The sequence below is a fragment of the Bufo bufo genome, chromosome 1 (assembly GCF_905171765.1).
Source record: "Bufo bufo chromosome 1, aBufBuf1.1, whole genome shotgun sequence".
Classification (NCBI taxonomy): Eukaryota; Metazoa; Chordata; class Amphibia; order Anura; family Bufonidae; genus Bufo; species Bufo bufo.
Window position 1 is genome coordinate 760,927,820 of NC_053389.1, and position 16,775 is coordinate 760,944,594.

General features: G+C 47.6%; 1 protein-coding gene across 1 annotated transcript; it reads left to right on the plus strand.

Moving 5' to 3' along the window:
- Positions 1–126: 126 nt before the first annotated feature.
- Positions 127–12,819, plus strand: C1H2orf68 (chromosome 1 C2orf68 homolog). Its single transcript, XM_040414628.1, has 4 exons — positions 127–270; positions 2,531–2,646; positions 6,412–6,557; positions 11,455–12,819. Exons 1-4 carry the CDS (start codon positions 170–172, stop codon positions 11,575–11,577), a joined length of 486 nt encoding a protein of 161 aa, XP_040270562.1. The 5' UTR covers positions 127–169; the 3' UTR covers positions 11,578–12,819.
- The last annotated feature ends 3,956 nt before the right edge of the window (positions 12,820–16,775 follow it).

Here is a 16,775-nt window from a genome sequence, read left to right on the forward strand (position 1 = left end):
GAACGAGGTTTGACACGCAGACATTTTCTGGCCGCTCATTGGTTCTATCCGAGTAACCTTTGACCAGAGGTCACCAATCGGCGTCGAGCTCGGCTGGGTCTATCAGCCAATCAGCGAGCAGAAAGGTTAAACAGCCCAGAGAAGGGACTGCAGAAGACATCTGAGTGCTATGGAGGAAGAAGCGGAGCCGCGGGTGAGGTCGGGCCCCGGTGGACGGCTGGATATGAGTCATGGATTCGTTCACCATATCCGGCGGAACCAGAAAGCACGGTGAGGCGGCCCGGCAGTCATTGTAAGGGCATGCTGGGAGTTGTAGTCTCCTATGGGATGGATATGGCCGTGTCCTCACACAGAGGCTGAGGATTTATTATTATTATTTTTCTCTCACCATTATGCTCAGTCTGACCTGGTTTTGTGGCTTGTTCACATTGGCATAACGGAAAGCCATGGCGCCCAGCGCACTCCATCGCCTAGAACAGTGGCTGACGCGTTTCCGTCACGGTGTCTGTCGTAGTCCAGGTTCACACCTGTGTCCAAATTGCAGTGTTCTGTTCCAACATAGGAAGAAAATCCTGGGGTCTCCGGATCCTGCACGCGCCGGACCCCACCAGCACCCCACGGTCCCGTTCGCTATGGGGGGTGGTTCAGTCGTGAATACCTGTATTCTACACCTGGCTCTATTTCATCCAGAACCTCTGCCACAGGTGTGAACCTCGCCTCACCGGACAGAACAGCTTGGCGTACTCGCTTGGAATCTGCAATGGAGTCGCCACACGCAGAGGGGGAGATCCAAGTAAGGACGCATTCACACCAGCGCTGGTCTTATCTGAGACGATGGGGGCATGTCGTCTCTTATCCCCCCCCCCCCCCCCCCGCAGGAAAAAGGAAGTAACAGAAGTGCCGGATCTGGCATAACCGGATATTGCCGGACGCCATTGACTGTAATGGAATGCGGCGGGGATCTGGTTTCTCCCTGCCATATGTGTTGGGATTCGACCAGACAAAAACCATTACATGCAGCGCTAATGCTGGATCCCAGCCTCCTCCCGTTATAGTCAGTCGGCTCTGGTGGGCACGGGGCACTGATCCGGAAAACACCGGCGGGCTGCCAGCTTTCTCTGATGCATGCGTGACAGTTGTCTGATGGAGCTGAACAGACCTGATTGACTATAATGGGGTGTGTCCGGTTTCCATTCAGAAGGTAATCTGTTGGAATCTGAAGCCCCAAACAGAGCCTCCGATGCAGATGTGAACAAGCCCCAATAATAATAATATTTTTGTAAAACTGATTGTGCCTTCGACTTTTGGGGGACACACCCATTGTCTCACAGGTACAGGTCTCACCGCTGGGACCTGCCCCCCCTCCCCCCCCAAAAAAGGGGGTTAGTCAGCACCTCCCAGTGCGCAGGTGCACGCTGCCATGGCAAAGACCTAGAGGAAAAAAGACAATGCAGCACCCTGCACACCAGACAAAGTACAACAATGCCATAGTCACAAATATTATAGTGCTAATGCTACGCTTATTTATAAAGTGAGATGCTTGGCAAATGCATTGAGCCCGTCTGCTGTACGGGACCTGCACCTATACGGGGAACGGAGCCCTGCAAGGTGGTGGCTGGAGGACTCTGGTCCGGCCACGACCAAGCGCGCTCCCCATAGAAGTGAATGGGAGTGTACCGCGCATGACCGACCACCGCTCCCATTCACTTCTATGGGCCCGACAGAGCACAGGCTCGGCTTTTTTCGGCGGAGGACGGCTGCGAATGCATAGTGCACCCTCCACCACTTTTGGGGCCCTGTTCTCGATATAGGGGCGGGTCCCACTGCTGCCCCTTAGCGATATGCCCCCATTCTCTCAGATGAGACACCTTTAAAGGAAACCTGTCACCGGGATTTTGTGTATAGAGCTGAGGACATGGGTTGCTAGATGGGCGCTAGCACAAAAAAACATATACAAATTACCCTGAGATGAGTCCTGTCCCGGACTCCTCACACACAGGACTCATCTCAGGTTCATTTGCATATGTATCAAATCGGTTTTTTGACACAATAAAAGCACACAGAGCTATGGGGACTGGGTATTGCAGATGTGCTAGCGGCCATCTAGCAGCTCATGTCCTCCGCTCTATACACAAAATCCCGGTGACAGGTTCCCTTTAATAACTTGTCTCATTTGGACCCGGCCGCTGCAGCTAAAGACGCCTGACTGTATCACAAGCCATGCAGGCCAATCTGTGACTGCAGCCCGACGGTCGCAAAAAATGTAACACTGCCGGGACGTTTTTTATTTTTTGCATTTGTTGGTTTGCAGCCCCAGCAACTTGTGGGTTATGGATTCGCTTTTAGTGGAATTTACATTTTGCACTGATCACCTTGATAACTTTAATGTGTGGGTCTGTACAGTAATGTCGATGATTTTTATACTTCTAGAGTGGTGTCTGAACTGGACCAGACTATACTGAACTTCAGTAAGACTGGGTTTTTTTGTGTGTTTTTTTTTTTTTTTTTTTTTTTTGTATCTTTTTACTAGAGATGATTATGATAAGGAGGTGAAACAAGCCAAAGAGAAGCTAAGGAAAAGGTTCACTCCAGGACCGTCCCGACCCAGGAAACCAGACCTACAGGTCTACCACCCCCACCCCAGAGGTGAGAGAATCTGGCATGTATTACAAAGGGTCATTCCACCTGGAGCGGGGAGCGGAGAGCTCAGAGGGGTTTTAAAGGGCTTAGTCATTGCCTATACTGAGGATAGGCCATCAATATCTATCTGACTGGTCCCCGGGGACCCCCATTGATTGCTGCACCCCTTTTGGTTGTGGCTGTGCCTGGTATTGCAGCTCAGTGCCACTTAAAGGGGCTCTGTCACCTGGTGCAAGCATATAGTCAAGTAGGGCTGATAACGCTGACAAAAAGCACTGCTTCTGCGATGCCCATGTAATTATACTGCCGCCCTTATTCTAATAATCAGGCCCCCTAATCCCTTTGACTGACAGCGCTAGAACCAGCGGACTAGCGCTGAGATCCTGCGCACTCGCATCTATGACGGCGCGTGCACACTGGACGCAGGCGCGGGATCTCCAGCCAGTCAAAGGGATTGGGGGCATGATTATTAGAATAAGGGCGGCAGTATAATTACATGGGCGTCGCAGAAGCAGTGCTCGGAAGGCATAAGCCCGCCTCCGAGTGCTCCTTTTGCTCATTAGCGTATTTTTAAAAGTAGATTTTTCCGGCCCAACCGGACCTAATAGAAGAAGAAGAAAGAACGCTGACAAAAAGCATACATCAGCCCTATATGCCAAGTAGGGTATGCTTGCACCAGGTGACAGAGCCTCTTTAAAGGGGTTGTCCGCTTTTTATTTTTTCTCTAGTGATGACCTGCCAATCTGATATTGATGACCTATCCTGATGATAGGTTATCAGTGGGGGGAAAAAAAGCAGACAACACCTTTAAAAGGTTTGCATCAAGATGAAAATATATTCCCTGTCCACAAGATAATGGACATGTTGATCCAGAGCACAGGGTTCCAGATTTCCCCGAATAAATGAAGCAGATGATCAGTCCATGCGCCACTGCTGCATTCATTCTCCATGGATAGCCGCGCTGCACTTGGCTAATTCCTGCAGTCTCGTAGAGGCCATTGTTATTTAACCCCTTCGCTACCAACGCCTTACATGTTCAGTGCTGGTGGGGGTCTTTAAACATGTCACCTGCTCGTGCATGCAGCGGTGCGTCATAGCCAACGGCCCGCAGCTAATGTCTGTGACCAGCAATGATGTCGTGTTCAAGTGTGATCACGGCATCTAAAGGGTGAAAAACATGGAAGCGCTCGCATTTAGGTAAAGACTGACATCCCCGTGCAGCGAACGGGGGTGCCGGTCATTATTGCTAATAAGATTGGGTCTCTCTGAAGAGACCCAGAGTATTAGAGCTGCGTTTCTTATGTTGGCCTGCAGGTGGAGATCAGCAATTAGGATATTACTATAAATACTATACTCCAACTAGTAGTGGACATTGTAGCCTCCTAGAGGGGCTACAAAAAAAAAGTTAAAAAAAATGTAAATCGCCACCCTTTCCTTAGAATAAAAAAATAAATACAAAATATAAACATCTTGGGCATCACCGCATCCGAAAATTCCTGTACTATTAAAATATATAAAAATATTTTTCCAATATGTTAAATGGCATAATGGAAAAAAAAAGTATCAAAATGGCCGATTCGCCATTTTATTTTTATTTTTTTCATCTCTTCCCTTACCCCAATAATTTGAATAAAATGTGATCAAACAGGCACACACTCTCCAAAATGTTATCAATAAAAACTACAGATCTACAAAAAATGAGCCCCCATGGGAGGTCAAAATAGTGGTGATGTAAAAAATAATGTTTTTGTAAAGTTTTAATAAAAAAAATTTCAGTATAAAACCTATACGTATGTAGTATTGTTGTAATCGTACTGACCCAGAGAATGAAGGGCACAGGGCAGTTTTTCCACATGCGGAACACCGTAGGGACAAAACTCGTAAAACTCTAGAGGAATAGTTTATTTTATTTTTTTTTCAATTCCACCCCATTTGGATTTTTTTTTTCCCCCGCTTCCCACTACATTGTATGCCATCTTAAATGGTAGCATTAGAAAGTACAACTTGTTCTGCAAAAAACAAGGCCTCATATGGATATGTGAACAGAAAAATAAAAAAGTTATGGCTCCAGGAAGACACGGAAGAAAAATGAAACGGCAAAAACCAGTATCCTAAGGGTTAAAGGGGTTGTCCGGGTTCAGAGCTGAACCCGGACATCCCTCCATTTTCACCCCGGCAGCCCCCCCTGACATGAGCATCGGAGCAGTTCATGCTCCGATGCTCTCCTTTGCCCTGCGCTAAATCACGCAGGGCAAAGGCATTTTTTGGACATCCGGTGACGCACTGGACTCTCCATGGGGCTGACAGGAACCCCGGTGACGTCACCGGCACTGATGGGCGGGATTTAGCGCTGCCCTAGCCAGTAAAACGGCTAGGGCAGCGCTAAAGCCCGCCCATCAGAGCCGGTGACGTCACCGAACACACTGCCGGGCGGAAGTTACTGTAAACAAAAGAGTCCGTGCCCTGCGCGATTTAGCACAAGGCAAGGGAGCGCATCGGAGCATGAGATGCTCCGATGCCAACATCTGGGGGGCTGCCGGGGTGAAAAGAAGGGTATGTCTGGGTTCAGCTCTGAACCCGGACAACCCCTTTAAGGACCTGAAAACACCTTTAACGTAAAGATCATTTGCATAATTAGATATATTGTGAGGCATTGCTGACATAGCAATTATCTGTTCTCGGCGTCCATGGTAAGGGCTCATCGCCATCAGTGCCAGGAACATCATAGAGCAAAAAGATTAATCTCACAACCGAAAACTAGCTGTTGACCTAATGATATGTTAAATGTAAGGAAGTGTCCACCGGGCTCACGTGGTTCTGCTAATCTTCTAGTAAACAAAGGAATGGACGTGTCAAAATCTGTCAATGTCCCATAAAAAACCTTTACTTGGTTACCTGAGATTGATGGGGCCAGCTAATAAAACTCAAGGGCAGCTTAAAGGGATTGTCCACCTTTGCTTCACGTTGCATCTCTTCTGACCCTCTACATGTTACTTATACATTTAGAGGACTGGTATGACCAGTTAAGCAGAGGTCACTTACCTTCTGAAGTTCCTGCGATTCGGTGTCTTGGTGCCTATCGCCACAGAGGCTCAGGGGTCAAGTGCAGTTCTTGCACACGTGACCGCTGAGGCCAGTGATCGGCTTCAGCGGTCACTTGAGTGGGAACAGTATGTCATCACTTCTGATCCGGCGGCAAACGAAATCGGGGCGTGCGGCAGCTGTGGTGCTGGATCAGTGGGACCTTCAGAAGGTGAGTGACTCCTTAAAAATGCCACTCTACAGCGGGGATCAGCAACTTCCGGCGCTCCAGCTCTCCTGAAACTACAACTCCCAGAATCCTCCTCCCACTTATATGGGAGTTACAAAACCGCAAAATGCGTGTGCATACTGGGAGTTGTAGTTTCACAGCAGCTGGAGTGCCTAAGGTTGCTGATCCCTGCTCTACAGCATCCGTCACCTCTCAGGTCCCATTATAAAAAGAACACCTACATTAAATGTATACGTTTCTCCATGGGATACTGAGGATCTCAGCGTCTACTGCACCACTCCATACCGGGCCAGACAGAAGGGAGAGGACCCTCAGTCTAACGTAATGTGAATTAAACCTATAGACGCTGAGCTTTCCTGGCTCACATATGTACATTACAGGCATGAAGTGAACCCAGCCTAACCGGTGTCTATACCGCGTAGATACAATAATCCACCCCCCGCCCCCGTGTTTGGTTGTATTTTCAGTAATACAATGTGTCTCGTCCTGTCCCTCTCCAGAAAGACCCCCCCGCGCTGCTGATCTAGTGGACGATGACCCGAGTGACAGTGACTCCAGTACAGACCCCGAGACGCCTGGAAATCAGCTCTTCTGCTTGGAGTTTGAGGGCGACGGAGGTGAAGTTACGTCCGTTATTGTATATGAGGTTCGTGTTTTCATGATCTATCGTCCATTGAGAATTCTGTGCAGTTTTTTTTATATAGACTTATACACAAATGGCAAATTGGTTCTTGATATCTTGGATACTTGATCATGCTGTTGGTTACCAAAGGGCAACCATCTCCAGGGATCAGAAGACCCTTGATTATTCTGGTCCACTTCAAGTCCGTGCACAAGTCAAGTCCTACTGACAGTATAAGGATGCCTGTACGCCATATGGCGGATTGCTGGATGGCAAGTGCAGATGCTGCCCAGCACTTAGTCCAGGCCCCGCCTTGTACGGGCACCTTAGGCTACTTTCACACTTGTGGCAGGCTGTGCCGGGAGGGGAACAGCCTGCCAGATCCGTGCTACCGCAAGCCCACTGTGCTGGCGGAAGTCCGCTCTAGCCCCATTCGCTATAATGGGGGTGGACTGGAGGTCCGGCCGCAACACGGCAAACATGTCAAGAGGCGGCTGGACAAAAACCGCAGCGTGCTGTAGTTTTATTCCGGCCGCCTCTCCAACCCGCCTCCATTATAGAAAATGGGGCCAGAGCGGAGTTCCAGCGGCACGGTGGACTTGCGGTAGCACAGATCTGGCAGGCTGTTCCTCCTCCAGAACAGCCTGCTGGAAAATTCTGCCGCAAGAGTGAAAGTAGTCTTAGACAGTTTGAGTCCTATTACAATCCCTAAATCCAACATTTTTAAGGGGTTTTCAAAGTGTTTTATACTGATGTAAAATAAGGAAAATCGGATGCTCACCACTTTTTCTCTTCTCTCAGCGTATGTTCCCTGCGACTCAATGACCATCGGTCAGAAATCCAATTTCAAATCCAGAGTCAAGTCTAGAGCTTTGTAAGGGTCCATTCACACGACCGTATGGGTATTGCGATCCGAAAAACCCGCATACCGGCCGTGTGCGTTCCGCATCTTGTGATAGAAATGCCTATTCTTGTTTGAGATTACAACCAAGAATAGGACATGCTCTACTTTTTTTGCGGGGCGGAATGGAACTACGGATGCAGACTGCGCACAATGTGCTGTCAGCATCTTTTGCGGCCCCGTTGAAATGAATGAGCCTGTTACGCAAAATTGCGGACCCAGAAATACGGTCGTGTGAATGGCTCCTAAAATCGCATAATCCTTTTTTTCATTCTCCGATTTAAAATCTGATGTACAGTAATGGTTTGTCTATAACCTTTAAAGGGAGTCTGTCATCAACATGTCACCTTTTTAACCCTTCCCATAGCTTTCTAGCAGCCTTACAGTTAATAAAAACGTTACCTTTATGAGCAATCCTGGACTTATAAAACCGGCAAAAAACATCTTAGTAGCATATGCAAATGAGGGCTCGCAAGTGCCCAGGGGCGGCGTTACCCTCGTAGGTGCCCAGCTAGCTCAGCCTTATCGCCGCTTCTGCCTGCCCATCCTTTCCCTCTGACCGGCAATCTACTTACTTCTTGTTTCGCCGAGATCCTGCACACTCGGTCCGTCGGCCGAGTGTGATGCCGTACACGGAATGGGCATCGCAGTAATTAATGCGCATGAGACTCCCTTTTAAGCATTTCGGACTCTTTGAGTCGTTCACGGTATGGGTCACAATACATGTACGTGCTATTTAAAACGGAAATGGGCTACACCACTCTACCAAATCGCCTTCCCCTTCAAGGTGCGCAGAGAAATCAGAGCTGGATCTGCAACTGCACTAAAGGCTAAGGGCTCAGGCACACAAGCGTATTTACTGTCCGTTTTTGTGCGGACCGTATGCGGAACCATTCATTTCAATGGGTCCGCAAAATAAAAGGAAGTTTCTCCGTTTGCATTCCGTTTCTGTATGCCTGTTTTTACGTTCTCCCCAAAAATCAGAACATGTCCTATTATTGTCCGCGTTATGGACAAGGATAGAACTGGTCTATTAGGGGCCAGCTGTTCAGTTCTGAAAAATACGGAATGCACATGGACGTCATCCGTATTTTTTGCGGACCGCAAAATACATACGGTCGTGTGCATGAGCCCTAAGGAAAACTCCTCGTGGAGCCATCATGCATTTCTATAATGCTATGTGTTCTGCTGTGCGGACCTTCAGTTTCCTTACGGTACGACCAATATAAGGTTTATTGCATAGCGTGTAATCTGTTATATAGACCACGTGGTCTGTGATACTAGCACTGCAGAAAACCAGAGTTTTGTGAACATAACATACAGTGCATTTATTTTCTCCACACGTGAAAAAACTTTTTGACTAAACCAGATGTGGACATCCTAGGTGGAAGCATGTCCTTGTTTATGGGCAAACCATTACTCATTTTAATTGATAAATTAAATAAAGGATTAAGTAATTTTTACAAAGCTCTGGACTATCCTCCGGATAGGTCATCAGTATGTGATTGGTGGGGGTCCGACACCCGGGACCCCCGCCGATCAGCAGTTTGACGAGGCTGCGGCGTCTGTTGATCCCCATGGCCTATTCCTAGACCAGTGACATCACACTCATCGGTCACATGGCCAGGGCGCAGCTTGGTCCCATTCAACTGAGTGGGTCTGGGGCCGCTACACAATGTACGGCACTATGCTTGGTGAGCGACGAGGAACCTGCACTGCCCGTTAAAGTGCCACCATGTTTTCAAACAGCTGATCAGCGGGGGTGCCAGGAGTCAGACCCTCCACTGATCAGATACTGATGACCTATCCTGAGGATAGCTCATCAGTATAAAACACTTGGAAAACCCTTGTATCCGTGATGAGGCTGTGATATCACCTCTGAAACTTTTTCCCATTTATAGGGGAGGGGAGCTTTCTGTAGACTAGGGTTGGGCAGTATACTGATATGTACAATATACCGCCGTATTATGAAACGGCGATATGGCAGTATCGCTGTTTCTTAATTACCGTGGTATCTTAGTGACGTCATAGAAGAGGCGATGACCGCTTCTAAAACAAACGTGTACTGATGAAATGCAGCTGCTAGTTAGCCGGCATCACGGGGTCTCCACCCCCTCCGCTCCCATCCCTCACGCCTAGCCGGGTGTCTGATGCAGCGTGTAACCTGCTGGGGGGTAGCCCGGCACCATGCTGCTCTCTGCTGTGCTATACGCCACCTCCCTGCACTACATGTTCCCTGCTGCAGTCATGCTGGGCAGCCCACCAACATACTTGCTGACATGCGGCTGCCGGAGTGGCGTGCTCGTGCATGGTGCTCTTCCAGCACTACATGGGAGTACACGTCGGGTCACGCTGCTGGAGGCCACATGATTTGTGGGCGAGACTGTATGGGGGGCAACATGGAGACGGTATACTGTATGGGGGGACCGCAAGGACACGGTATACTGTATGGGGGGGGCCGCAAGGAGACGGTATACTGTATGGGGGGGCCGCAAGGAGACGGTATACTGTATGGGGGGGGGGCGCAAGGAGACGGTATACTGTATGGGGGGGGGGCGCAAGGAAATGGTATACTGTATGGGGGGGGCCGCAAGGAGACTTGTAGCTCCATACAGTATAATGTGTCCTTGGGACCCCTATATTATGGAATAAATGGGTACTTATTGTGATATATGTTTATCTTAATACATTTTTTTGATATTGTTATCATGGGAATATTTTTGATGTCGCCCAAACCTACCGTAGACCCTGGTCCTTTCCTCTGTCCGCCATAGAATGTAAGCTTTCTTCTGTCTAATTAATTAGGGAATGTTTTAATTCTTCTATTCTGCTTCTCAGTGTAAGCCTTGGCGCACCTACCTAGAATGATGCGAGCAGGGGAGGAGGTTGCGCTTCTCTAGACCTCATTCACACAGTCAGTATTCATGTCAGTATTTTGCATCTGTGTAGATCCTAGAGAGAAAAACTGCATTGGAAAGGTTTGTGCCTCTTGTTTTGGCCTACAAATACTGATGAAACTACTGGCCGGGTACTGCCGTGTGAAGGACGTAGATGCATGTTAGTGCCTATTTTACAGCCTAAGGCCGAATTCCGTGTCCCGGTGCCGAGAGTGGTCCATAGTATGCCGGGCTGGATCCCTGTTCAGAGCAGGAGCCCACGGCGTCATTGGTTGCTATGACGCCGTGCGCTTCATGCCGCCGCTGCTGTACAGTAATACATTGGTATAGATCATACAAGTGTATTACTGTAGTGCAGCGGCGGCATGAAGCGCACAGCGTCATAGCAACCAATGACGCCGTGCGCTCCTGCTCTGAACAGGGATCCAGCCCGGCATACCACGGACCGCTCTCAGCCGCGGAACACGGCCGTGTGCATTCGGCCTTAATCCCAGCCCAACTGTGCTCGCAGCTATAGATCCCTATGATGCTGCTAGTTTGAGTCATTTGATCCATAGTCGGGTCAGGATTAAAGGGGTCCCCTGTGCTACAGATACTGATGACCTATCTTCAGGGTAGATCATCAATATCAGATCAATGGGGTCCAACACCCCAACCAATCTGCTGTGGGGCCACAAACTAACAGTGTATGGAGAGGAAGCAGAAAGCTCCATACTTCAGTGTATTGACGCTCGGCTCCTATTCACTTATGAGAGAATAAGCTGCAGTACCTCTGCATGGCCACCACACAGAGTATGGCGCTGTCTGCCTCCAGCCCTGTACTCGGTATGGTTCCAGCACCGCAGCAGTGGATTGGTGGGGGTCCCGGGTGTCGGACCCTATTGATCTGAAACTGATGACCTATCCTGACGATAGGTCATCAATATCTGTAACCCCTTTATGATTTACATGTAAGATACAAAGCAGAAGCTCCACAAGGAATTCATGCTCCATTACCAGCTGATGGATGTGGAGGAGTCTGTGTGCTTTCCAGGAGGGCACACCAAATACATAGATTAATCTCTCCATTATTACACATCCAGCCACATCTCACATGTTCTCTGTTTCTTCCATGTCGGTGCAGGACGACGATGCTGAGCAGATCGCTACAAAAATTTCCGTAGAGAATCAGCTGGAAGCCAGAATGAAGGAAGCCCTGAAAAGACGGATTCACGAGGAAATTGCCAAGAGAAGGGGGCAGCGCTGACTTTAGGATGTTTTCCGGTGTGGTGCACCAGCTAATTCTTCAGTCTGCGGACCGGTGGAGAACCTGTATGAGGGGTACCTGTCTTGTGCAGTGGTACAAGCGCCATGTGGATGATAGAGGTTTCTGGACAGAAGTGACTTACCTACTCGTCAAGAAACTGGCAGAACAGCCCCATTGACATCTAAGCACTAACCTGCAATACCAGGCACAACCCATGGGCAGGTGTGGCGCTGTGTAAGGGAGAAAGCACTCCTGTTTTTTTCAAACTTTTTTACAATCCCATTAATTTATGTGGTTTTATCCAAGTATTTGTTATTCTAACTCGCGCTCACCTTTACAGGTAGCACTCCAGGGCAGCAACCCCATAGTAATTTTAGATAAGCTACAAGATGCAGGTGAAGTGGTAAGTACCGGTGAGAGTTGCGGCACATGCTCTGATCCCTTCCTTACACGTCATGAGCGAATGATGTCACGGTAAGTGGCCGTTGACGCCAATTTACATCGTAGTTCGTCCTGTCGATGGCATGGGCACAGGAGCTATGCCCACACCAGGCAGTGGGAGCCTGTTATAATAGTACAGAACGGGTCGGGATAGGAGCTAGTGTGCATCCGGTTAACCCCTTGCCTCCCGATGCCATATTGAGATCACAGGGTATAACAGGCAGCCTGTCAGTATTGCGGTGCGTTGTGGAAGGGATCAAAGCATTGCAGGTCTCCTGTGAGGTGAATAAATAAGAAAAAACACACTTGAAAACATAAAGGGAGTCGGCAGGAAATGCCCTGTAACCGCAGGCACAGCTCTGCTGAATGTAATGTACCTTTCACTGGGTGATCCCTTGCTTCTTTCTAGAGAAAAGGCAAATGAGCAGTTAAAGGGGTTTATCATATTTTTTGATATATCCTCTGGATAGGTCATCAATGTCAGATGGTCTGGGGTCTGACTCCCGGGACCTTTGCCGATCAGCTGTACGAAGAGGCCATGGCGCTCTGTGAGCACTTAGGCCATGTGGCATCATGTTCGTCGGTAACGTGGCTCAGCTCAGTCTCATTGAAGTGAATGGGCCGAGCTGCGATACTAAGCAAAGCCGCATTCAAATGGGCAGCGCTGGGCTTGGTAAGCAGCGGGGAGCCCGCAGCGCTCCAGTGAGCGTCACAGTCTCCTCATACAGCTGATTGGCAGGGGTTCGGGGAGTCGGACCCCCGCCGATCTTACATTGATGAACTATTCTGGGAATAGGTCTTCAATAGAGATGAGGGAAGCGATGTTACATCCGAAGTCGCTTGGTTCAAAACTTCTGACTAATACTGTACGGAGATCTGTCTCCGTACAGTATTAGAATGTATGGGCTCTGATGAGCAGAAGCCGAGTTCGGTAACGGCCGAAGCTCGCTTCGCTCATTACTAGTCATCAATATGATAACCGAGGGCAGGCCAAAGCCAGTCTGGGCACCCCTGCTCCTCCTGCTTCCTCTCATTCTAGATTGAAAGGGTCAAGTTCCTTCATAGGCATCTCGCCTGGATTCCAGAATTGCTTTTTATTTTTTTTCTTCATTAGAACTGTGTGTTTATTACGAAATGGCCTACAACTTGTCACATTTTTCAATAGCGAAGACAGGTTGAGAAGAATGAAATCCCGGTTAGGAGTACAAGAAATATCAGCATCTGGATGGTACGTTTGGAATGGCCTCAAAAAAGTAAATCAATCCTCGGCAATATGAGACAAGACTGAGGCCAAAAGACAGAAGCGTTGGAGTATGAGAGGAAATTTAAATAAGTAATATATGGACCCAGGAGTGTACATGGATAGTAGGGAATGATCTCACTAAGGGCTCATGCACCCGGTCTTTGCTGTTTTTGCAGTATCAAAGTTCGGATCCGCAAAACACAGATGCATTCTGCACTTTGCGGAACTGAACAGCCAGCCCCTTGGCAGCGGTGAGCAGACGTAAGATTGGTTTGGTATATAGCTCAATGGATCTAAAGACGCATCTATCTGCGTTATTTTAACCCATTCAGGACCCTGCCATTTTTCACCTTAAAGGGACACTGACAGGGCCAAAAAGCATATTAAGGTATATATATGACCGTACAGGTCTTATAAAGTGTATAAGAATCATGTAAGTATCCCCCCTGTCCACCTTATAACTACAGTAATGTGAAGTTTTATAACCTGCTGATATCGGGTTCAATCTGCCCAAGGGGCGGTGCTTCACCTCAGCTTGCGCCCAGCCAGCCTTGCCACAACTGCCGTTTGAAGCGCCGCCCAGCTCATCAATATTCACTTCGCTGGTCGGCGCTGGACGGCTACTAGTGTCCCCGGCTATCTTCAGCGTATGCGCCCGGCACCCTCACTGGCCGGGATCGCATCGCGCCTGCGCACAGTCTTATTCTCAGAGGCTGCCTCTGAGAATGAGACTGCGCAGGCGCGATGCGATCCCGGTAAGTGAGGGTGCCGGGCGCATGCGCTGAAGATAGCCGGGGACACTAGTAGCCGCCCAGCGAAGTAAATATTGATGAGCTGGGCGGCGCTTCAAACGGCAGTTGTGGCAAGGCTGGCTGGGCGCAAGCTGAGGTGAAGCACCGCCCCTTGGGCAGATTGAACCCGATATCAGCAGGTTATAAAACTTCACATTACTGTAGTTATAAGGTGGACAGGGGGGATACTTACATGATTCTTATACACTTTATAAGACCTGTACGGTCATATACAGTGGGGGAAATAATTATTTGACCCCTCACTGATTTTGTAAGTTTGTCCAATGACAAAGAAATGAAAAGTCTCAGAACAGTATCATTTCAATGGTAGGTTTATTGTAACAGTGGCAGATAGCACATCAAAAGGAAAATCGAAAAAATAACTTTAAATAAAAGATAGCAACTGATTTGCATTTCATTGAGTGAAATAAGTATTTGAACCCTCTAACAAAAAAAGACTTAATACTTGGTGGAAAAACCCTTGTTTGCAAGCACAGAGGTCAAACGTTTCTTGTAATTGATGACCAAGTTTGCGCACATTTTAGGAGGAATGTTGGTCCACTCCTCTTTGCAGATCATCTCTAAATCCCTAAGGTTTCGAGGCTGTCTCTGTGCAACTCTGAGCTTGAGCTCCCTCCATAGGTTTTCGATTGGATTAAGGTCCGGAGACTGACTAGGCCACTCCATGACCTTAATGTGCTTCTTCTTGAGCCACTCCTTTGTTGCCTTTGCTGTATGTTTTGGGTCATTGTCGTGCTGGAACACCCATCCACGACCCATTTTCAGTTTCCTGGCAGAGGGAAGGAGGTTGTCGCTCAGGATTTCACGATACATGGCTCCGTCCATTTTCCCGTTTATGCGAATAAGTTGTCCTGTGCCCTTAGCAGAAAAACACCCCCAAAGCAAAATGTTTCCACCCCCATGCTTGACGGTGGGGACGGTGTTTTGGGGGTCATAGGCAGCATTTTTCTTCCTCCAAACACAGCGAGTTGAGTTAATGCCAAAGAGCTCTATTTTGGTCTCATCAGACCACAGCACCTTCTCCCAGTCACTCTCTGAATCATTCAGGTGTTCATTGGCAAACTTCAGACGGGCCTGCACATGTGCCTTCCTGAGCAGGGGGACCTTGCGAGCCCTGCAGGATTTTAATCCATTGCGGTGTAATGTGTTTCCAATGGTTTTCTTGGTGACTGTGGTCCCTGCTAATTTGAGGTCATTAACTAACTCCTCCCGTGTAGTTCTAGGATGCTTTTTCACCTTTCTCAGAACCATTGACACCCCACGAGGTGAGATCTTGCGTGGAGCCCCAGAGCGAGGTCGATTGATGGTCATTTTGTGCTCCTTCCATTTTCGAACAATCGCACCAACAGTTGTCACCTTCTCTCCCAGCTTCTTGCTAATGGTTTTGTAGCCCATTCCAGCCTTGTGCAGGTCTACAATTTTGTCTCTGACATCCTTGGACAGCTCTTTGGTCTTTCCCATGTTGGAGAGTTTGGAGTCTGCTTGATTGATTGATTCTGTGGACAGGTGTCTTTTATACAGGTGACTAGTTAAGACAGGTGTCCTTAATGAGGGTGACTAATTGAGTAGAAGTGTCTAACCACTCTGTGGGAGCCAGAACTCTTAATGGTTGGTAGGGGTTCAAATACTTATTTCACTCAATGAAATGCAAATCAGTTGCTATCTTTTATTTAAAGTTTTTTTTTCGATTTTCCTTTTGATGTGCTATCTGCCACTGTTACAATAAACCTACCATTGAAATGATACTGTTCTGAGACTTTTCATTTCTTTGTCATTGGACAAACTTACAAAATCAGTGAGGGGTCAAATAATTATTTCCCCCACTGTATATACCTTAATATGCTTTTTGGCCCTGTCAGTGTCCCTTTAAGCACCAGGCCATTTTTTGCAAATCTGATATGTCACTTTATGTGGTGATAACTTTAAAACGCTTTTGCTTATCCAAGCCATTCTGAGATTTTCTCGTCACACATTGTACTTCATGACAATGGTAAATTTGAGTCAAAATATTTAATTTTTATTTATTAAAAAAATACCAAATTTACAAGAAATTTGGAAACATTCGCAATTTTCTAAGTTTCAATTTCTCTGCTTTTAAACCAGATAGTGATACCTCCTAAAATAGTTATTACTTTACACTTCCCATATGTCTACTTAATGTTTGCATAATTTTGTGAATGCCATTTTATTTTTTGGGATGTTAGAAGCTTAGAAGCAAATCTTGAAATTTTTGAGAAAATTTCCAAAACCCATTTGTTAAGGACCAGTTCAGGTCTGAAGTCACATTGTGTTGCTTATACAATAGAAACCACCCATAAATGGCCCTATTTTAGAAACTACACCCCTCAAGCTATTGAAAACTGATTTTACTAACTTTCTTAACCCTTCAGGTGTTCCACAAGAATTAAAGGAAAATGTAGATGAAATTTCAGAATTTCACATTTTTGGCAGATTTTCCATCTTAATAAATTTTTTCCAGTAACAAAGCAAAGGTTAACAGCCAAACAAAACTCAATATTTATTGCCCTGATTCTGTAGTTTACAGAAACACCCCATATGTGGTCGTAAACTGCTGTACGGGCACACGGCAGGGCGCAGAAGGAAAGGAACGCCATATGGTTTCTGGAGGGTGGATTTCACTGGGATAATTTTAAGTTGCCATGTCACATTTTAAGACCCCCCCCCCCCCCCCCCCGATGCTC